Source organism: Microtus pennsylvanicus, chromosome 1, assembly GCF_037038515.1.
Source record: "Microtus pennsylvanicus isolate mMicPen1 chromosome 1, mMicPen1.hap1, whole genome shotgun sequence".
In the NCBI taxonomy this organism is placed as follows: domain Eukaryota; kingdom Metazoa; phylum Chordata; class Mammalia; order Rodentia; family Cricetidae; genus Microtus; species Microtus pennsylvanicus.
The window spans coordinates 142,259,144-142,281,725 of NC_134579.1; the positions used below are offsets into that span (position 1 = coordinate 142,259,144).

The following is a 22,582-nucleotide window of genomic DNA, read 5'->3' on the forward strand; positions in this document are numbered from 1 at the left end:
TGCCGCCCAAGTTTTGGGTTGCTGTCTTTCCACCACGTATTATTTTTATTTTTTAAAGTCTGATGAACAATTCATGTCTGTATGTCTAAGAGACCCCGATATCCCTACAAATGCGCCCTAATATTGTCAAATGAGCCATCAACATAAGTAGTTTGAGCATAATGCTGAACACACGTTGAAGGATGTTAAAAGGATTGAATCCTTGTACCTCCTGTAATAAATCTTTGGTTAGGGCAGAAGAGGAAGTGAATGCAAGATGAGGAGAGCCCATTACTGAACTAATTGCCCGAGTGTTAATAAAGATAAACTAACATTCTCGTGATGCCGTATTCCCTGTAAGTAATTTTAGTTAATCCCACTTCCATTCAGATTCATTCTAGTTTAAAGGAGTAACACAGACATATATAAAGCCAGCAGGACACTGTAGAGTTAACTGGTGTTGTGCTGCTTGTATGCATCCCTAGGTGCAATACCACAGCTTCTAAAGCATTTCATGAAACTTGCAGGTTTGTGTCTCTATATCCTTGTGTTGCCGAAGACACAGAGTATTTATTATAAGCACTCTGCTTAACAAAATAGGGCGGTTTGTACTTGTTGGGTCGGGAACTTCCAGGTAGCACTCCCAGTACACAAGCAGTGAGTCCAACATGAAAGAATATCCAGGTCATAATTGTTCATCTTCTCCAAAAGTCCCACAGGCACTCGCTCTGTTCAGGGCTGTGGCTAACAGGCCAAGATTTGGCTGAATATTCCCCCCTGGAGACGCTATAACACAGCAGTTCTCAACTTGTGGCGCAGGACCCTTTCACAGGGGTCACCTAAGACTGTCGGAAATATCAGATATTTACAGGGGCGAACTTCCAGTTAAGAAGTAGTGAAAATGACTTTATGGTTGGGGGTCACCATGACATGAGGAGCTGCATTAAAGCATTAGGAAGGTGCAGGACCACTGCTATCATCCAGACCAGGTAGGCACCTCCAGGACAAGTCCATCAGCACCTCAGGCTGTCCACTAAGTATTCTTTAGAGCCCTGGAGCACACTATTCAAGGGGAGATTCCATTCTGAAATGCCGGCAGCAGATTCTCACTGCACACTGGAAAATGTCCATCCACTGGGGTAACTTTGAGTGATTAGACACTGAAAAGTGATGAATGAACTGACGATTTCTGAGAAACTACAGTGGATCCCTCCCAGACTCCAAAGTCATAGTCCCTATGGGTCATGCAAATCAGAGGACGCATCGATACTGACTCACCAACGACAAATACAAAAGGTGGGTGATATCCCAGTATAGTTACAGAGGGCAGTGCAGGGACCACAAGAGAAACATCCAGAACATAGTTACCTCAGTCTGAAAAAGCCAGATACTTTAAAATACACCTTGATTTGGCATACATTATTCAGTTTTTTGTAATGGTTAATCTTAGAAACTTCAATGTCATATATATTATTTTTAAAAAATTTTTAAAAGTTTTTTCACAATTTTTATGTACTTTAAGTAACTTACTCAGATCTTTATAACTTATAAAAAACTTTAAAAGTTTTTAGTTATCCATTTTGTAAACATATTTTAATCTTTACATATTAATTTACTTATTAATAATAATTTAATTATCTTTTGTATATGCTTTTTATTTATTAAAATATTATTATCTCATATTTATAGTCTACTATTTAGTACCATATCTTTTTGTAGTCATATAGGTAGATTTCACCTTTTTAATTTTAAGGTAGAAAAACAGTAGTTATTAATTTAGAAGATAGGGCAGAAGCCCTGTGTTGGACCTTAAAAAAAATCCCATTTGGTTATTAGCTTGTAATTAAAGAGAGAGTAAAGGTAAAAATGTCTTTAAAAACCTTTAAATGTTTGTGTATATTTATGTATGTATATGTATAAATAATATTTAAAGGCACAGACATAAGTTATTCTTACCCAAAGCAACGGCCCTATGGAAATCGTGTACCTAAACGGAGTAGGAGCCATCACCTCCTGAGACTTTAAGACCCAGCCGAGCGACCTCAGCAACTCTTCAGTGGCAGCAGCTGTAATTGTCCCGTGATTTCCTGTTGAAATCTGCCAATCTCAAAACGTTAGCTCTCTTTGTTCTATGTTACTGTTCTGTTATCAGGTAAAAACTGTATGGAAACTGAGGGAAAAAAAGGTAAAATAATAACAAACATATTCTTAGCTCTGGGAAGTTGAACCCGTGGGTAGTCAAGAGAGAACCGGTTAGAGAACGAAAACTAGATGGCAGGAGAAAGTTAATTTTCCAAGTCTTTCTAAGGAATGTCACCAGCTCGGTTTTAAGTTTAACTCTGTGTATCTTGGTCTCTTTTGTTCTCCTTTTTCCTGTTACAGAGCCAGGGAGCCTGTCTGGTCCAGGAAATGGGTTAAGTAAGCACAGATCGAGAAAAAACATGTTTGAACCTGGCGTGGGAGCCAAACTCACACTTGGAAGTCACAGTCTCAGCAGGAACCCAATCAGATAAGACGGTCCAGAAACAGCAGCGGTTCGTTTTTCACTAATTGGCCCATTAGCCCAGTTGGTATCTAAACTGAACACAGCGCCTTAGACGGCTCCCCCATCCTGATCCAAGCTGGTAAAACCTTCTGTGTGGAGACTGTGAAATTGTCTGGGGTAGTGCGGGGCTGCAGAGCCGGGCGGAACGCTGTGCCTGGAGCCTGTTGCCGCCATGTTTCACTGCCCCCCTCTTTCTCCTCCGCTGTCAATCCCCTGCTGCAGTACAGGAAAACCCGGGAAAAAACGAGCAGTCCCCCTCCCTTCCCAAATACTTTAGCTAGGGTCTCAGGTCCCTCCGGCTTTCACAAATGAAGTAGAGAAAGCTTTAAGAGGTGCCGCGCCAGCGCGGGCTGGAACCAAGAGTCTCGGCGGAGGGTGTCCAAGTTGAACACAGAGCACGAGCTTGATTGAGGTGGAACAGCTTCTCTTTATTGTCTGCTGGGCTGGTTTTATAACATGGCACCAAATGAGGAGGGGGCTGCGAAGGGACTGTAACCTGACCCTGGCAGGGATCAAGGACCGGTCACCACGCACTTAAAATTCCTACCTTCCCCGCTCCAGGAGCAGAGGGAATTTATTATGTTTTCCTTGCAGATAAGCACCTCAAATGGGGGCAGGGATATCAACTCGGGGCTGCAGTTCCCACAAGAGGGGGCTTCATAATCCTTTGTGTGATGAAGAAGGAGGGACTCTTGGCTCAGCCATTTCAGTAGGAGCTATTTCAAGGTATTTTAAAACGGTATCATTAAAACCAGAGAAGCTTCCTCCTCCCTCCTTTGGGTGCCGACCATCGGAAATTTCCTAGGAACTCCTAACCACAAATTTATTTTTGTTGCTGCTTCAGAACTGTAATTTTGCTACTGGAACGGGGCACGGAGAATGAGGAGCACAAAGCGAAGTAATTCAATTATTCAGTTACACCGCTTCCTTGTTCTCAGAACTTTTATCTTTTTTTTAAATTTTTTTTTTTATTTTTAAATCTTTAGTCCTGGTGTTTGTTTTGGAGTAGAACTATCAGATTTACAGATTCACAGGGGTGTTGATCTACAACCAATCCCTTTCATGTGCTGTGGGTCTGAGCAGTTTCCTTTCAAGTTCCACAGCGCAAACCTAGCAATATGAAACTGCTATTTTTAAAAATTTATCTACTTTTTTTTTAAATTTAAGATTATTGTATTTCCTTACAGGAGGAACATTTCAATAAACTTTACATGTATCAATCAACCCCTTTTCAAATCGGGCCCACATCGAAACTAGCATCTTGAAGTTTTATTAAGATGTGGATTTTGGGGCTGGTGAGATGGCTCAGTGGTTAAGAGCACTGACTGCCCCTCCAGAGGACCCAGCTTCAATTCCCAAGACCCACATGGCAGCTCACAGCTGTCTGTAGCTCCAGTTCAAGAGAATCTGACATCATTATACCAATGTGCATGAAATAAAGTTGTTGGTTTTTTTTTTCTAAAAAAATGTGGATTTTGAGCTATCAATACAGATGCCAAGTTATTACACAAACATCCACAAGAATTTTTCCCATTAATTTTTTTTAGAATCGCTCACAAACATTTCCTGCATAATTCAACACACAGCAGAGAAATGGTATATCTTTTTTCTTTCCTTGTGCATACGATGGGAAACACAAATATATATATGTATATATATATTATATGTAATTTTCAACTAACAAGACAGTTTAAATGTATAAGTGAGAAATTGTCTAACGAAAATAACCAGGATTTACTCGGCATTAGCCACTTTTATGACCAAGTGTTATTCTGATCAATAAAGCTCACTGCCCCTCACCTTCTGGCATATACTTAAATATGTATATTTAACATAATGGTCAGCTCTTGGCAATGCTCCCACCTAGTGCTCCACAGCTAACACAGAACATTGTTAAAAGAGCAAACATTTGCACAAACAAAACCCCAACCTTCGTAAAAGCACAGACACGAAATGAAATTTATCAGGCCACTTCTTTCCAGCCTTTAGGAAACCATCCAGACTGAATTTGCCAATGAATTTTACCTGTACCCAAAAGGTATACTTACATCCAACAGAGGGGCTGAAAATCAGACTTAGTGTTTAGTTTAGGGGTGTGCTGGAAAATTCAACCACCATTTGAAAATCATTTTAGGAAAACAGACCACCAAAAACAGATTTACTGAATTTATTTTAAAAATCATAAAATGTTTCTTCTGAAAGAATCATTACATTCTGCTCAGCAATCTGAACATGCCAGGGACAGGTGGCTGTCACTTCCTGAAAAGTTTTTACGTCCTGATAAGCCTCTCCACCGACGCAATAATCCAAATAAGACCAAGTCAAACCGAATTAGAAAAAGCCCAGGTTTAATGGATGCCAGTGCTTCCCTTCCAGGGTCCCCAGGGATGGAGACGGGAAGGAAGACTGGGAAAACTACGAATTCATTCTCTGGGGGGCAGTTTAAACAGCCTGTGGGAGTGTTTTTTTTTTAATTTATTTATTTATTAAAGATTTCTGTCTCTTCCCCGCCACCGCCTCCCATTTCCCTCCCCCTCCCCCAATTAAGTCTCCCCCCAGCCCGAAAAGCAATCAGGGTTCCCTGTCCTGTGGGAAGTCCAAGGAACCCCCACCTCCATCCAGGTCTAGTAAGTTGAGCATCCAAACTGCCTAGGCTCTGTGGGAGTGTTTTTGACTCTTTCTGGGGAGGGGTCACCATTTGGCAGGCTTTCTCCGAGGTGGAGTCTGGACTGAGGCAACTCCCAGAGGAGGAGGCCTGGAATGGAACTTTCCACCCAAACATTCCAGACTCCCAGACAAGTGGATGCTAGGGGCTGGGTGAAGTGTTCAACCAAACACTTCCCTCGCTGCCCCCTCCCCCACCCCATGTTATAAAGCATGATCATAAAGCAAGGTGTTTACAATAATTACATGGGGGATTTTTTTTAAATCACCAACAATGAGCAAAAAATAAAATTCATTCACTCTGCTGATGTCTCAAAATGTCAGCGTTAGTTTTTGCATGCCCCCCAACTCTGTTTGTAAGGAACTGAAACATTACATCTGGTGAACAGCAACAATTTCAGTACACCTCAGATGCAGAATATTTATGAAGCAGAGGAACAGAAGAGTATTCAAAACAAAACAAGCAGACGGTTCAAGACTCCTTCAGTTCTTCACTAGTCTTAGAAAAACTTTCCAGAATACTGCTTCACACTGCTCCACAGCAAACACTGTGTGTTCTGTATCTGGTCCTGTGTTCTTGTAATGGTAACGATCTGATCTTCAGATTCTTCTAGAGGCTCATCAGCTTTGGTCAATGCTCTGACTCATGACAGATTTGTTTAATCCGACGACCACCTTTGCCAATAATAGTTTCAGCCAAATATTTGGGACTAGATCCTTGTGTAGAAATAATAGGTCTGCCAAGATCACCGATGAGCGTAGGAATCATGATATCCAGAACCACACCTTGTGGTTCACAAGCCATTTGCCGTTCTGATGGGCTCCATGTGTCAATTGCACAGTTGCAAGTTTCATCAGCACTGAATCCAACCTTGCCATCATATCAGTCTCCCGGTCTTTCTCTTCTGTTGTGGTGGAGGAGGAGGAAGATTCTGAGCTCTGCTGCCACTGAAGCCACCAGGACCAGGAGGAGGTGGAGGAGATCCTCAATGAGGGCTCATACCATCATAATCTCTTTTAGAAGGAGGCATGGGACACTCACCCGAGCAGGAGGTGTTCTGCCGATATCCCCCTTCCCCACAGGGGAAATCTCACAGGACATCCAGGGCGGTCATCAAACCTCATTATAAAACCACCATAAGCATAGGTGTCATCATAAACATTGAGATCATAAGGTTGTGCATGTCCTTTGATGGGACACTCAGATATAAGGTCAAGGATCATCTTGAAGCGCTCTCCAGCCCTATCAGGTGTTCCTCCAATAAGAGCAACAGTGTCCATGGAATGAGGATAGCATTCCCTGAAAAGCTCGGTTGTTGCCTGAGTGTTTTCTCAAAGTGCTTTGGTTTTAGCACCTTCAACACCAATAATTTCTCCTGCTAGACTCTGATGAACCAACAATTTCAACTCCCAGTCAAAAGTCATTCCCTTTATAGTGTTCCTAATGTAAGCACTCCTATAGTTCTTTCTCCAGATCATTGGTGAGTTGGTCTGTAAGGGTGGAGGGAGCAGAAGCAAGGAACAGGGCTCAGATGGCTGTGCATAGGATAGAGACAGCCCTTTGGGAGACAACTTTGGTGAATCAACCTGGCTTTATTCTAGAGTATAGGAAATCTACGGGATTGGGGAACCTGGGACAAACCCTAATTTGTATTAAGTGGCACAGTCCTATCACAAGGCTTCATAGTGGCAGCAGAGTCCTATAGCAAAGCTCCTAGTACACGTCTTAGTTACCATAGGTGCAGCAGGGAAACTGTGCTAAAGATAAATCAGGCATCCAGGCTTAGATACAGATTTCAGTTAAGATTAGTCCTCTGGGCCCAGATAAGGGCAGGCAGAGGGAGTCCCCATGTGTCTGAGCTTTGGAATAAGCTGCCAGGCCATGATCTACTGTGACCTCTGACCAGCAAGGTCTTCTAACACATTCGGCAGCATCAGAACCAAGTGGGAGCTGGACGGTTGCTGTGGGTGATGGCAACTGCAGGTCTTCTTCCAAGGCAGGGATGATTGTCTTCAGAATTTCTCTGATCGCTCTACTATCAGCACTGAGACTCAGCGTGTGCCTGGGACTGAAACGGTGGCACCGGAGTCTGTTTAGTGAGCTTGCTTCCTTTTCTACTCGCTGCCCCAGCTTTCTTGCTCAAAGCAAAATGTGCGGTTCAACCATCTCATCTGCTTTTCTAGATCTTTCAAAGGCTTATTTTCCTTCCATATTTTCTGCAGGACATTTAGCAAGTTCACCACTGGCCTGAGTGTTGGGGAAGGTTTCTTCTGGCTGTTCGATCTCCATTTTTGTTGAATAAACACACAAATAGTCCACAATTGAGCAGGAGATGAGCAGAATGATAATGTCTATGCAGCGGGAAACAGGACAACCAGATTTATTTATTTTATGTGCATTGGTGTTCTGCCTGCTTGCATGTCTCTGTGAGGGTGTCAGATCCACTAGTATTGGAGTTACAACCATGAGCTGCCTTGTGGGTGCTGGGAATTGAACCGGGGTCCTCTGGAAGAGCACCCAGATGTGCTCTTAACTGCTGATTCATCTCTCAGCCCCTGGCTTTAAACTTTCATCTACATGTTCCCATGTCTTTAAATGTCCAGACCTGTCTTTAGGGAACCATGGGCAGGTATTTAGAGTGAAAGTGAGAACTTCTCCAAGCATTTTAACAAAATATTACAGGAACTAGAGCAGAAACAATGAAGCAACTAAAGTAGTGGTTCTCAACCTGAGGGTCACGACCCTCTTGGGGTCCAATAATCCTTCCTTCCTTCCTTCCTTCCTTCCTTCCTTCCTTCCTTCCTTCCTTCCTTCCTTCCTTCCTTCCTTCCCTCCCAGTATTAAATGCCTTTATTACTTATTATTTTTTTAAAAAAGAAAACAAACTATCTTTTTTTTTATTACACATACCCAATCCAAATTCCCACTCCTTCCCCTTTTCCTATTCCCTCCATTTACTCCCCCACCCACATCCACTCCTCAGAGAGGGTGAGGGACATTGCTCTGGGGAAGGTCCAAGGCCCTTCCTACTATATCTAGGCTGAGAAAGGTATCCATCCGAAGACACTGTGTTCCCAAAAGGCCTGTACAAATAGAAGAGATAAAATCTGGTGCCACTGCCAGTGGCCCCACAGTCTGCCCCAGACATGCTACCGCAGCAACATTCAGAGGGTCTAGTTTTTTCTTATGCTTGTTCCTTTCCTGTAACATGAGGGGGCCCTGCTTGTTGGGGTTTCTGTCTTGCCCAGTATCCCACAGCCAGCAAGCCCCAAAGAAAATCACACAGAGATCTACATAAGCTATAAAACTGATTGGCCCATTAGCTCAGGCTTCTTGTTAACTCTTGTAGCTTATATTAACCCATTGTTCTTATCTACATTAGCCATGTGGCTCAGTACCTTTCAGCTGGGCGGATTACATCTTGCTTCTTCTGTGGTCTGGGCAGGACTGGGAAGAATGGGCTTCTTCCTTCCTAGAATTCTCCTGTTCTCATCCCACGCCTCTATTTCCTGTCTGGTTGACCTGCCTATACTTCCTGCCTGGCCAATCAGCGTTTATTTAAAATATGATTGACAGAATACAGACAATTCTCCTGTACCACTTCCCTGTCTGACTGTAGTTGGTGAGCTCCCATTAGCTCAGGTAAACTGTTTCAGTGGGTAAACCCATCATGATCTTGACCTCTTTGTGCATATTCTCATTCTTCCCACTCTTCAACTGAACTTTGGGAGCTCAGCCCAGTGCTCCACTGAGGGTCTCTGTCTCTGTTTCCATCAGTTACTGGATGAAGGTTCTATGGACATTTAAGATACTCATTGATCTGACTATAGGACAAAGTTAGTTCAGACACCCTCTCCTCTGTTGCTTAGGGTCTTAGCTGTGGTCATCATTATGGAATCCTGGGAATTTCTGTGGTGCCAGGTTTCTTGCCTGGCCCATAATAGCATCCTTGATCAAAATTTTTTCTATGACTGCCTATATCCATTTTCTTTTCTTTCTTCAGCACCTAAGCACCTTTTAAATATACTGTACCATTTTAGGTTTTTTTTTGTGTGTTGGATATGGCTTTCTGTGTGTTTGCAATGTTCTCTGATTCCATGAGCCTAGCCTTGAAGGGCCAGTCTGTCCATCCCACAGTTATGTTTAGCACATGGCCCTGGCAGCTGGCTCAAGCCCATAGGTAATGGCTAGGAGCCATACCTCTGTAAGCAGTGGGCATTGGCCTGCATGAGAGATTGTGGGATTAGGAAGCCATGTCCAGCTCCCAACTTAGCTTTCTCAGGCCCTGTGTTTGGATATTTGGGTGCAAAATGTAACAAGCTTTCTCAAATGTAATCGGTGTGCAACTTTGAGTCCTGTATGGCACCAGCTGTGGCCTCAGACTAGCCTTGTCAAGTCCACTCCTGGATGAGGACTCAGGACCAAAGCTCCTTTGTCCTTTCATCAGGACCTCTGAGGAAGTCTTGGGTCCATCTGGTTCCCCACAGGTTGGGTGGGAGGTCATGTCTGTCTCCCATCATGGAGGTGAAAGGACTTATGCTAAGTGAGGGGACAGTGAAAGGGCAGCATGGGGAGAGATGTGAACAGGAGAAGGTTCTAGGTAGATGTGTGCAGGAAGGCAGGTAGACACTAAAGGGGCAGCCTAATTATGAAGGCCTCCCGTGGTCCATGTTCACTAGTGTGCTGATTCTCAGCTTGTGAGTTATGATCCCTTTTGGGGTTCAAACAATCCTTTCACAGAGATTGTATATGGGATATCCCACATGCTAGATATTTATGTTACAGTTCAAAACAGTAGCAAAATTACAGATATGAAGTAGTAGCAAAAATAATTTTATGGTTGAGTGCAGGGTCACCACAACATGAGGAACTATATTAAAGGGTCGCAGTGTTAAGAAGACTGACAACCACTGTGCTAGGGTTTAGATTAGATTGTTTAGATATTTGGAAGACGAAACCAATTGATCCCAGAAACACATGAAGCCCAGTTTAGTTTTTTTCAGTGGTAGATTTTTGAGGTTTTACTTGATTTTCTCTGACAATATCTCACCCTAGAGCCTGCCATCCTCCTGCTTCAGCCATTCAAGTGCATTTGCCACCACATCCACCCACAGGTCAGTTTCTTTAAAAATTTTAAATGTATTTTTCTGTGTATGGGTGTCTTGCCTGCATGATTATGCACCATCAGCATGCAGTGCCCTTGGAGGCCAGAAGAGGGCATTGAATTCCATGGAACTGAAATTGCAGATTGTTTTGAGCCATCCTGTGGATGCTGGGAACCAAATACCATTTCTCTTCAGGAGCTGCACTGCTATTAATTGCTGAGCTATCTTTCCAGTCTTTCTTCTCCCTCTTTCTCTTTTCTTTTCAAGATAGGGTCTCTCTGTGTAACAGCCCTGGCTGTCCTGAAAAAGTTAAAACAAGTGTTCTCTGATATTTAAAACAAAAACAACTTTAAGCAAGAGCTTGGCCAAGGGCATGCCCATTCATACACTAATTTGTGTCAACAATTTGGTTTGTCTAGGTTCTTCTCTTCTCTGTCTCATCATCCTCAGTAATGGCCTACCACGAAAGATGTTTATCAATCATCTAACATTCTTTAAGTGACCACTCACAGGTTACCTCCAGCGATCACCAACTGACAGTCTAAAGGGGAAAACTTTAAAAAAATTATTTATTTATTTATTAAAGCATCTTATTTTATTTTCATGTGTATGGGTGTTTTGCTTGCGTGTGTTCAAACATTAACTTATGAGGTCTGGTTGTGGAAGTACAATGGAAGTGTCACCATGTCTCATTTCTAAGACAGATTTGTACAGAAAAGCCTTGGAGCACACTGACCCAGAGTGATCCCTGGAGGTCAGTGCAGCTGGAGGTCAGCGGGATTCAGGAGAGACAATGGTCATCTGACCTCAGGTCCTAGGTCTGTATCACCAAGCTCTGCAGCTCAGCTCACACATGGCAAACACTGCTCCTCCCACGCAGCACAGGAGGCCCACCATCTCTGAGCACTCAGGTTTTCCTGCATCTGCTTGTGAGTCATCTTTTGCCTGTTTGTCAAAGCCATGGATTGTGGATGGAGGTTACAGAGACCCACACTTGATGAGAGAGGCCTTTGTGAGGATAGGAGATCTTACATCTATCTCTGCCATCTGCACATACACCATCACAAGTGACAATTCTAGCCATGGAGGGTGAGGATGGTAGACTGAAAGCATGAACCTGAGAGTCAGAATACAGTATACCTATGGAGGGTAAGTGGTCAAAGCTTCTCAGAAGGTGACAGGCTGAGCTGTCAGAGAGCAAATGGACTCTCACTTATCCAGTGTTACAACTGACACAGGACCCTGTGAGTGTGAAATCTGAAACTTAGTGTTATCCAAAGTGACCCATTCACTCTGAACATCCCCTACGAGTATTTTCTGATTCATCCAGGCTACAACTGCCGAAATACAGAGGGCTAGAGCTAGGACACTTGGTCCCGTTGGGTTGGTGATACAGACCCACCACACAGATATGTAGGCTGGACAGGGCCTCTTGGTCCAGCCAAAGCACATGCACTGCGCTGGAATGGACTGGAGGAACTTCTCTTTCCTAGAGAGGCTCAGTGTGATGGAGACAGGGGACAGCTCAGACTCAGGCTCAGTGCACACACGAGTGTACAGTGGGGATGTTTGTGTGCTGTGCTCGAGATGGATCAGGACTTGTGCCTGCTGCATGAATACTCTTCTACTAATCTGCACCCCAGCTCTGGGTGGGGCCTGCTCAGCTGAGGTTATAGCACAGCTCACAGAGATAGTGTGGCCTTCTGCAGACCAGGATTGCCCTTCCCTCTGCTGACATCATATGTGCCTTTGTTGTGTTTGTTCCAGATGGTCCAGATGTCCTGAACATGTCCCCCTCACATACTCATGTCCATTCAAGGACAAACCTCAGCCTCTCCAGCCACGAATTTGCTCATCAATGGGAAGCCACAATCTTCCTTCCAAGAGGTTTTTATCCCTAACATCACTACTAATAATGGTGCATCCTATAATTCTCACGTCCAGAACTCTGCTATTGCCTCAGTAGGACCACAGTGAAGAAAATTACAGGTCTTGGGAAATCTGTCCCTGAAATGTCAACACTAAGCTTGGGTGAAGCCTTGCCTTTATGAATAATACAGAGGTTAATTCCAAGCTGGTGTCATGGGCACAAACAAATCCCAACCTTCTCATGAAATTTCAGCTATGATCCTCCCTCCTTTTCTTGCCTCTGTGATTTGTCCTGGGTGACCCTGGATTGGTTTTGGAATGTGAGGAGGGTTTTCTCCTAGGTGGGAGGAACTTCCCGAGAGCAGGGGTTGTACTTAAGGTCAAGTAGATTTTTCTTTCTGTCACTAACTAACTCCTGCCTTCCTATCCCCTCCATTTGCTATCATGATCTCAATGACCCAGAAGGAACACCCAGTGCTCTGAACCACGCTCATGTTCCTTCACCCGAAATGCTCACAGCCCCTGTCTTGTCTCACCTGTTGATTGGCTTCTGCTCTGATTCCAGAAGAGGCAGGTGATGACTGTGCCTGGGAGGCCTGTCCTGAGTCAGGATGACACTTAGCTGCTTCATTAACTCCTCACAGTGTCTGCGGTGGACATCACAGTGTCCGTGGGCTCAGCATCTGGGAAGTGGGACAAGTGAGACCCAGGGTAGACATCCTTGAGCTGTGCCCTGGCTCTTAGTGGACACCAGGACATGTGATGAGCACAGCAAACAAAGAGGGACACTCACTTGGAGAATGGGGCAATTCCTTTGACATCCCCCTGTGGAGGAGGAGGATTTAGCAGTTTGAAAGTGTCCTAGTCAGCGTTAACTGTCACCTTGACATATCTGAAGTCACCTGGGGGAAATAAGAGTCTTAACTGAGTCACTGTTTTTATGTTTTTGGGCTCTGAATGTGTTCTGTGACAGATTGTCTTAATTGATGCAGGAAGGCTCACAATGATGGGGGCAACACCATCCCTAAGCAGATGGTTCTAGGTTGTATAAGAAAGCCAGCTAAGTAAAAGGCAGACAGTGAGAGGATGAGCTAGGGAATTAGTCTTCAAGCAGCATATTTTCTGCCTTGACTTCCTTCATTCCTTCACTGGGACCCAAACTTAGAAGGGAAAAGCAACCATTGCTCTCCTGAACATCTTTTGCTCAGGATATATATATATATTCACAGCTAGAGAAAGAAGTTTAGAACAGTGTACAGGGAAGAGCAGACAACACCTTCATCTGAATCAATGTTCTCTGTACTCAAGAGCAGAGCCTCTCAGCACTCTGTGGGCAAAGAGAATGAATGACTTAGACACCAGAGATTGGGCAGCAAGTGTAGGTACAGCCCTACATTAGTGTCCTCTCCTTTGAACCTGAAGAAAAATTTCCTAGTACTTTCCTTTGAAAATTTTGGGGGTGTAAGGCTCCTACCGAGGACCCCCATCTTCTTCCAACTTTATTCCAGGGCTTCCCAGGACAAATCTGGAACCCTACATAGACCCATCAAACACTAAATGGAATCAGGAGTCCTGAAGAACACAGTGAACAGGACTATGGCTCCTGCACCCCACCTCTGCTGAGGGGTTGGGGTTCATTGCAGTTCACACTTGTTGGCCATGCCTGCTGTAACCCTAGACATGAGATTGCAGTTCTTCCAACAATCTCCAGGGGGCAATATCAGGACACTCACTCAACAGTCAGAACCATGTTTCTCTGATAGATGGCCTTGCTTAGCAGACTGGTTTCCATCTCTGTCCCTACTAACGTGGAACTCCCTCCCTAGACCCTACTCTATTTCTTTTGTCCGAGATAACCTCTCTGCCTGGGGAATGAGAGAGTCACCTCCTTCTTGGTATCTCTCATATGCAAAAATAAAATTACCACAAGGGAATTACCTAGCCAAAGGGCAAAGGTAACCTAGGAAGATCAGGGAGGACATGGGCTCACCCAACACACAGCTTGGTCAACACAAGATGTTGCCTTGAATCCCTCCATGGAAAGAGGGAGCCTATAGTTCTTTCAAGGACACACAGGTCGCCTCAACTCCAACACCGAGAACATGAAACTCCTCACACAACTTCTGCTTCTGGCCCTCTCTTCTGGATCAGAACTTTGACTGGTGACACTAGTGATCCAGGACTGATCTTCATTCCTATTGGTCATCCTTCTGATCTCTTTCCAGCCTTCACAGTCATCTCTGTCACCTTTCTGCTGGGATTAAATAAATGCCACCTTCCCAGAGCATTGGGAACACAGTGCAGACTGGGTGCTCAGCTGGGTCTCTGTGTCACGAGGATGCATAGGCAGGATGGAGGCTTCTTCTTTGATGATGACATATCCAAGGCACGCCATAGCAGGTGTCGTCCCTGGGATGAGCTGTTGTTCTCTGAGGGCATGGGGATGATTATCAGCCTTGTTGCTCAATGTGTTACTTGGAGGAGAAACGTAAAGGGAGGTTGAGATGGATGCCAGAAGCACTGGGAGTGGAAGGGACAAAACGGTGTCTTGTACATAAATACCACCACCCGCAGCCCACTGCATTCTGGGAAGTGTTCCTGCTCTCAGCTAAGAGGGAGGAAGGACAGCAGGGTGCTGTCAGAGCCGAGACGGAGGACTGCAGAGTGAGAAGAGAGATGGGGGTGTCCTTGGTGATTCTCTGCCAAGAGGGCACACTCTGGCAGGGGCTCCTGCTCACAGGTAAGTGGACCCACTCTCTGAACGCATGAGGAGGGGAACTTAGAAGCAGGCTGGAGCCTCCTAAATAGGACAGGTGCCTGAGATGAGACCCTGGGTGTCTGTTTGCCATCGTGGGGCAGAAGGTACAGTGAGGGACAGAGGCTCAGCAGCCTGGAGCTCTCGGTGGACTGGAGATGATGAGGGGAAGAGAGAAGCCTCCAGCACTCCATATTCAAAGTGAAGTACATTGGCCACCGTGTTCTGAAGCCTGATGTCTCCAACCACGACAGTGTGATTCTCCAAATAGAAATCAAACAGGCGTGGGCCAGCAAGATGGCTCAGTATGTGGAGACAAGACAACCTGAATTCAGTCCTCAGCACCCATAGGGTAGATGGAGAGAACAGGCTTCTCTGCCCTCCACACAGGTGCCTTAGCTTGCACCCACACATGGGTACACAGAAACACTTTTGTCCACACAGGTGTTATGGCATATACTCACACTTGCACACAATGAGACATTTTCCTCCACACAGATTGGTGGCATACCTTTCGCATGCACGCATGGAGAGACCTGCCTTCATTAATATATAAATACATGAATACATCTAAAATAATTTAAATCACATTTGAATATAATTACTATCATTAACTCCAAACTTGGAACTATGTAGATAATTCCATGTGGCAATATTCCTTCCTTCCTTCCTTCCTTCCTTCCTTCCTTCCTTCCTTCCTTCCTTCCTTCCTTTTTTCCTTCCTTCCTTCCTTCTCTCCTTCCTTCCCTCCCTCATTCCTTCCTTTTCTTTTCCTTTATTTCTTTATCTACCTGTGTCTAAATCTTTTCCAGGAACTTTACAAAAAGATCAGACTAACAGCTGTCCTCACAATGCCCTTGTTCTTGTGGACCTGATGTCAGTCTATCTGAAAGATGAAGCCTGGCTTGACTAGAATCACAAAGGGAAAAGAGACAAATGACAGAAAGTGAGGACTCTCCAGAGGAGGTGTTCAGAGAGGCATTGCTCCTCACACCAAATACTCTACATGGGGAGGGATATGGGACACTGGGAGGGAACCAGACAGACATCTGGGTAGAGGGTCCCTAAGAGAGTTAACGACACACTCAGACACTCTGAGTCAATAAAAGTCATGTTGCTCATATCTACCAAGGAGGGTGGGTACAGCCCTGACTACACACACCTAAGCTGAGTGATGATCACATCTCCTCAATATTGGTGGGTTTTCTGTTCTTTTCTAGCCTCACTTTTAGGCTGCTGCCTATCCACCACTGACTATATCACCATTAAATCTGTCCAACCCCATGTGGCCAGTGGAGAAGACGTCCTTCTTCATGTCCACAATCTGCCAGAGGATATTCTAGCCTTCGCCTGGTTCAAAGGGGCGACAAGCATGAAACATGGAATTGCAGTATATGCACTGAACAAAAATTTAAGTGCGACAGGGCCTGCACATAGTGGTAGAGAGACAGTGTACCGTAATGGATCCCTGCTACTCCAAAGTGTCACCGAGAAGGACACAGGATTCTATACCCTACGAACCTTAGATAGACACGGAGAGATTGTATCAACAACAACCATGCGCCTCTATGTGTACCGTAAGTGAATCTTCGTGAATTCTGGGTTCAGGGTGGGGTTCATTTCACTGGACACCCATAGTAGAGTGCCCTGTGCCTTCCTCCACTGTGCATTGCAACCACGTTTTGGGGTTTCAATATTCTGTGTGGGACACCTTTGGTGTAGAATAATGGCAGTAGATCAGAATTTTTCATTTGATTTCACTTTGAGAGAGGTGGATGGTGGGTTACTCTGTTGAGGATATCAGCCTCTGTCTTGATCCTTGGGCTTCTTACCAGGAATATGTATGTCCCTGAGAAAGACCCAGAGGCAATCACCATTGGGCCTGGTGGAGGATAATTTGGGATCCTCATGGAGTTGTGAGAACCAAGATGCCCTGGCTCTAGACCTGTGCTCCAGACTCAACTCCAGCTAGCCCTGAGAAGCATTTTTACAAGTGTTGGATTTTGACTTCCTGATGGCAGGGAACAATGCTTTTTCAGGAGTCCAAGTCCTGCACCTTTGGAAACAGCCTGTGCTCTGTCATGAGAGACATGGTTTGTCTAGGTCCTCTAAACATCTCCAGAGACTAAATACAGAGAACATAATGGAATAGCTGCCCAGGCCACTACCTATTGTTCTGGTGGACTTGCGACTTCACAGGAAGGTCAGGGAAACCAAGGACAGAGAGGACACAGATCCTGCTGACAATTGTATTCTGGGGTCCAGCTCAAGGAATTCAATCTTCAGGAAACGGTACAGGCTATGCTGATCTGACAGCTCTCAGATGTGAACCTAAGCTCCCCTAGTGATCACCAGGGGTGTCATCAGGACACACAAAAACCTGGTGGGAATGAATTTGCCTGAATAAGGACCTTACCTAGTAGGCTGGTTCCACCCCTGTTTTTTTCAGACCTGGAAATCATGGTCACAGTGTTCTCAGACCTCCTGGCTTCTTAATGCGTCTGCTACCCTGCCAGGTGATCATGTTCCATTGCTCCATTTATGTGTTTCCTTTGGGAAGTAGATAATCTCCAAGGGGAATGAATTAGACAGGGTCCAAGGTATCTCAGAAGACCATGGAAGACATGGGCAGACCCATTACTCAGCTCAGCAAACAGAGGGGGTGGGAGCATGGTCTTGACTCTTGCATGAGACAAAGGAGCTCACAGCTTTTCTCCAGGAAACAGGCCACCTCCTCCCACACACTCAGGATGTGAGACTCCTGACCCATCCTGGGTCTTTGAACTTGGTCAGAACTTTGATTGGTGGCCCCATTGAGAATAGATTTGATATCTTCCTATCCATCACTCAGCTGGTCCCTTTGGAGTCTCACAGATATCTCTGTCACCTTCCTGCTGGGAGCAAATTCCATGTTTACTGAACATGGAAAACACAGGGCAGACTGCGTGGCCAGATGGGTTTCTGTGTCACACAGTTGTGCAATGTTATCTTTTGGTACTTAGAGACCAAGGCCAGGACACAGCAGAGTGCAGCCCCAGGGCCAGTTGTTATTTCCCATGTCACAGGGGTGGTCATTCCCCTTGACTCTCGCCGTGTGTCCTAGAGGACAGAAACTGAGCAGCATTGTAGCTAGATGGTGAATTCATGTGTTGGCTGCCACCCTAAGAGGAACACAGCAACAACAATGCCAGAGAGTGAAGACTCAGGCTCTGAGGGAAGAGGTTGAGCAGGCAGCCCCCCAACACCACCCACTATAAATGTGAGTGGGGATCTGAGGGCAGTAAACTGGGGCAATATTGACAACTGAAGAGAGAAAGCCATATAGTCAAAATGATAAATGCAGGGACACTGAGAACACAGATACTATGTGCTGACCTCCACCAAGTAAGACTGGGAGACACTCATCCACAAAGCTAGGCTGAGCAATGGACACAGTTGCTCAGGAAACAGGATCTCATGGCTCACCCTCTTTCCTTCTAGCTTTCCTTTGGACCTGCGGGCGCCTTGATACTTCTGCCCAGCCCACTGTTGAATCAGTGCCACCCAGGGTTGCTGAAGGAGGAAGTGTTCTTCTACTCGTTCACAATCCACCAGAGAATATTGTAGCCTTTATCTGGTTCAAAGAGCTGTCTGTGTTCAAGAAACTTGAGATTGCCCAATACATAATAGACAGCAAATCAACTGTGTTTGGACCTGCATACAGTGGCCGAGAGACGTTGTACAGTGATGGATCCCTGCTGCTTTATGGTGTCACTCAGAAAGACTCTGGATTGTATACCCTACGAATCCTGAGAACAGACATGAGAAGTGAAGAAGCACAGGTGCAGCTCCAGGTCCACAGTAAGTGATTGTCTGTGATCATTTAGTGCTGGGTGGGGCTTAGACACACAGGACTGCCGTGGCTGGTGTAGCCTCCCTTCCCTTTCCTCTGCACTGTATCCCCAGGTGGAGGTTTGAGTACTTAGTATAGGACACACTGGTAGAGACAAATAGATCAGCTTCCATCTTCTGAATCCACCTGCATCAAGGAAGACCTTGATGGAAAGTAACTCAGCCAGAGTCAGTCTTGGGGCTCTGGACCAGAGAGCCATGAATCCTATCATCTTTCAAAGGCTGATTTAAAGTGACCCATGGGATCATTTTCTAGTGCTCTACTCTTACATCCTTTCAAAGCAGAGAGGGAAAATGGTTTTAGAACATCCATGTCAAACTGGAGTATTTATTAGCTTCAAATTGAGTGTTATAAATAAAATCCAGGAACTGGTGCAGAGACCATGGAGAAGTGATCCTATTGGCTTGCTTTTCATGCTTGTTCAGTCAGGTCTCTTCTATTACATATAACTCCTAGCCCAGGGCTTGAGATGCTTGCGTTGGTCTGAATCTTTTTATATCAATCCCCAATTAAAAATGTACTATAGTTTTTTCTCACAGGCCAATCTGGTGGTAGCATTTTCAACTGAGGCCTTGTCTTGCCAAATGATTGTAGCTTGTATCAAGTTGGCATAAAACCATCCAAATTGGTACCCAAGTACTGTTGCACAAGGAAGAGTCCCTTGTTTGTCCCAGCCACCTGGCTAGCTTACACCCAAAATCACACAGAAACTGTATTAATTAAAACACTGCCTGGCCATTAGCTCTAGCCTCCTATTGGCTAGAGCTCTCACATCTTGATTTAACCCATTACTATTAATCTGTTCACCACGAGGTCGTGGCTAATCAAGAAAGATTTAGCATGTCTGACCTGGCATGTTCATGCCGGCTCTCTGACTCTGCTTTCTTCTTCCCAGAATTCAGTTCTGTATCCCCACCTACCTAAGTTCTGCCCTATCATCAGGCCCAAACAGTTTCTTTATTAACCAATGAGAGCAACACAAATACAGAAGGACCTCCTACACCAAAGTACTAGTACTCAAGTACCCAAGCCTTTTAAAGAATTGAGCCTATCTTGAAGATCACACTGCTCCCAGTCCCCATGCAGCCTCAGACCTAAGGGTTACCTGACAGAGAAGCAACTCCATCTGTTAGGTGAAGTCAGGAGTCAAGTGTTACCGTAAAAGAAACTAAAGAAAAATCCTGGCCTGTTTAGTTCAGGGGAGGCATCATCTCAAACCCCAGTGTGCATGAGTGTGAACAGTATCTGGCTGAGGGCCGTGAGGGAGCAGCTATGTATATACCCAAGGTGACAGTCCCATGGTCCCATGCAGAGGTTTCAGGGGCACTGTGGAAAGAAGGAAGTCATGTTTCTGCCCTTCGTTAAGTGGGTTACACACACACACACACACACACACACACACACACACACACACACACACACCTGCTGGGTGATGAACCCATCAGCTCAGGATGGAGGTCACCATCTATTCACCAAACACAATGATCCTCAGGTGATGGATTTTTTTCTCTTTTCCCTTCCAGCTTCCCTTTCTCCATGCTGCAACCCTCTCGCTTCTTCCCGATTCACGATCCAAGCAGTGCCTCAGTATGCTAATGAAGGGGAAGGCGTTGTTCTCCAAGTTCATAATCTTCCACAAGATCTGCTAGCCTTTACCTGGTACAAATCAAACAATAGCATCCAGCTCCTTAAAATTGTAGAATACAACAGAGCCACGAATTACATCTCCTGGGGGCCTGAACGCAGAAGAAGAGGGATGGTGTTGAGTGACGGATCCCTCATGTTCCAGGTCACTGAGAAAGATGCAGGAATGTACACACTAGAAGTTTTAAACAAAGATTTCAAAACTGAAAGAGCATACGTGGAATTTTATGTAAAGAGTAAGTGACTCTCTATGGTCTCCAACTGCTTGAAGTGTCTGATTCCAATTCAAACACTAACCTGTCAGGATTGGGCTGTGCCTGCCCTCTCCCCCACTGCATTGTGTCCCCACACTGGGGTTTGGGCCCTTACTTCAGCACACACTTGGGGTAGACAACTGTAGTAGGTTAGAACCCCTCATCTGTCTTTTACCTGAAGAGAGGAGGACCTGTGCTGTGTAAACTCAGCCCCAGGTTGCTAGCTGCAGCCCAGACACTTGGAGCTCTCACCATGCACATGTCCACAGAAAGACTCTGTGGGAGTCAGCAGGCACTGGCTGATGAAGCCATGGGGTCCTCACAGAGAGCATCAGGAAGCCCTGAGTCCAAAACTTTGCCCATAGCTGGATTCAAGGTGTCACTGGGGAGCTTTTTGTAACTGTTTAGATTTCCTGTCAGAGCTAACAGGGACCAGGGCTTTACTGACTGTTCAAGATATGGGACTGACTGTCCCATAGAGTGTAGAACCAGCTGTGTACTGCCACAATAGCTGCAGTTAAGTAGGCCACCTGTGCATCTCCTTTTGTTTCTCAGTGCACAGGTGTCCAGGCCATTATCCTATTGTTCTGACAGACTTATGAAACTTCACAGGAAAGTCAAAGCACCAAGGGAAGAAACAGGGAGGCAGCTACTCCAGATTCCTTCTTCACTGCAGGGGTCCAGCCTAGAAAATTCTCTCTGCAGCTAAATAGTAGCAGATGCTGCTGATGTCAGCAGCTCCCCCACCCCAAGCTCAGACCATTGCTCATAACTAAGCTTAACTCATGGACATGGCAATGATCGTGCACTGTGTGCCCTATTACAGGGAAACTGAGACAGGACAAAGTGCCTGTAGAAGGGTCCCACAGACCCTGTGTGGCAGATCCAAAGCACAAGCTATGTCTATAGTCACAACTACCAATTCTCCCCACTGGAAACTTTATAAAGTCTGAACTAAAGAGGGCCTGGTTGAATTCTCTGGATGACTGCCATTTGCTATTCTCCTCTCTTTTTTCACAGAGTCTGTGACACAGCCCTTTGTGCGAATCAGTGACACCACAGTCGCAGGACGTAGATCTGTGATCTTCAGCTGCATTTCACCAGACACTGATGTCTCCATCCGCTGGATCTTCAATAACAAGAGTATGCCTCACCTAAAGAGGATGACTCTGTCCCCAACAAAGTGTGGACTCAGAATAGATCCTGTCAGGAGAGAGGATGCTGGAGAATACAAGTGTGAGGTCTCCAACAGAGTTAGTTCAAAGACCAGTCTCCCAGTCACCCTGGATGTGATGAATGATTGACCTCACCTCTCATCCTACAGCAGAGTGGGGGCATTTCTTTTTTTAAAAATTAAATCACTGATTGGCTCATTAGCTCTAGCATCTTTTTAAGAAATTTATTAGATTTAAAAAATACCAATCCAAGTTCCCACTCCCTCTCCTCCTCCCATGCCCTCCACACACCCTCCCACCCCACCCCATCTAATCCACATTGCCTTATGGAAGGGCCAAGGCCCTCCCTACTATATCTAGGCTGAGCAAGTTATACATCCAAAGAGAGTAGGATCCCAAAAAGCCAATACATACAGTAGGGATAAATCCTGGTGCCACTGCCAGTGGCCTCTCAGTGTCAGAGGTTATGGGAGTATATGGCAGGTGATATCTAGTTTCAACAGGCTGTCCTACCAGATATGTGATTCTCTGATGGTCAGATAACAGTTTTTTTCCTGTAATTTCTCTCATGAGTCACTTCATTTTTTTCCCCTAAGAATAGCTTTGGGTGTTTTTCAACTGCTTTTGTATTTATCTTGTGAAAAATTAGATCTGCTGGGTACACATATATCTGTGGATGGTCAGGAAGATAACTTTTCT

General features: G+C 45.2%; 1 protein-coding gene and 1 pseudogene across 1 annotated transcript; one reads left to right on the plus strand and one right to left on the minus strand.

Annotated features, from left to right (window-relative positions):
• Positions 1–5,667: 5,667 nt before the first annotated feature.
• Positions 5,668–7,478, minus strand: LOC142841759 (heterogeneous nuclear ribonucleoprotein K-like; annotated as a pseudogene).
• A 7,361-nt stretch (positions 7,479–14,839) lies between these two features.
• Positions 14,840–22,065, plus strand: LOC142854699 (pregnancy-specific glycoprotein 22-like). Its single transcript, XM_075980792.1, has 5 exons — positions 14,840–14,903; positions 16,139–16,495; positions 18,399–18,758; positions 20,334–20,690; positions 21,729–22,065. Exons 1-5 carry the CDS (start codon positions 14,840–14,842, stop codon positions 22,010–22,012), a joined length of 1,422 nt encoding a protein of 473 aa, XP_075836907.1. The 3' UTR covers positions 22,013–22,065.
• The last annotated feature ends 517 nt before the right edge of the window (positions 22,066–22,582 follow it).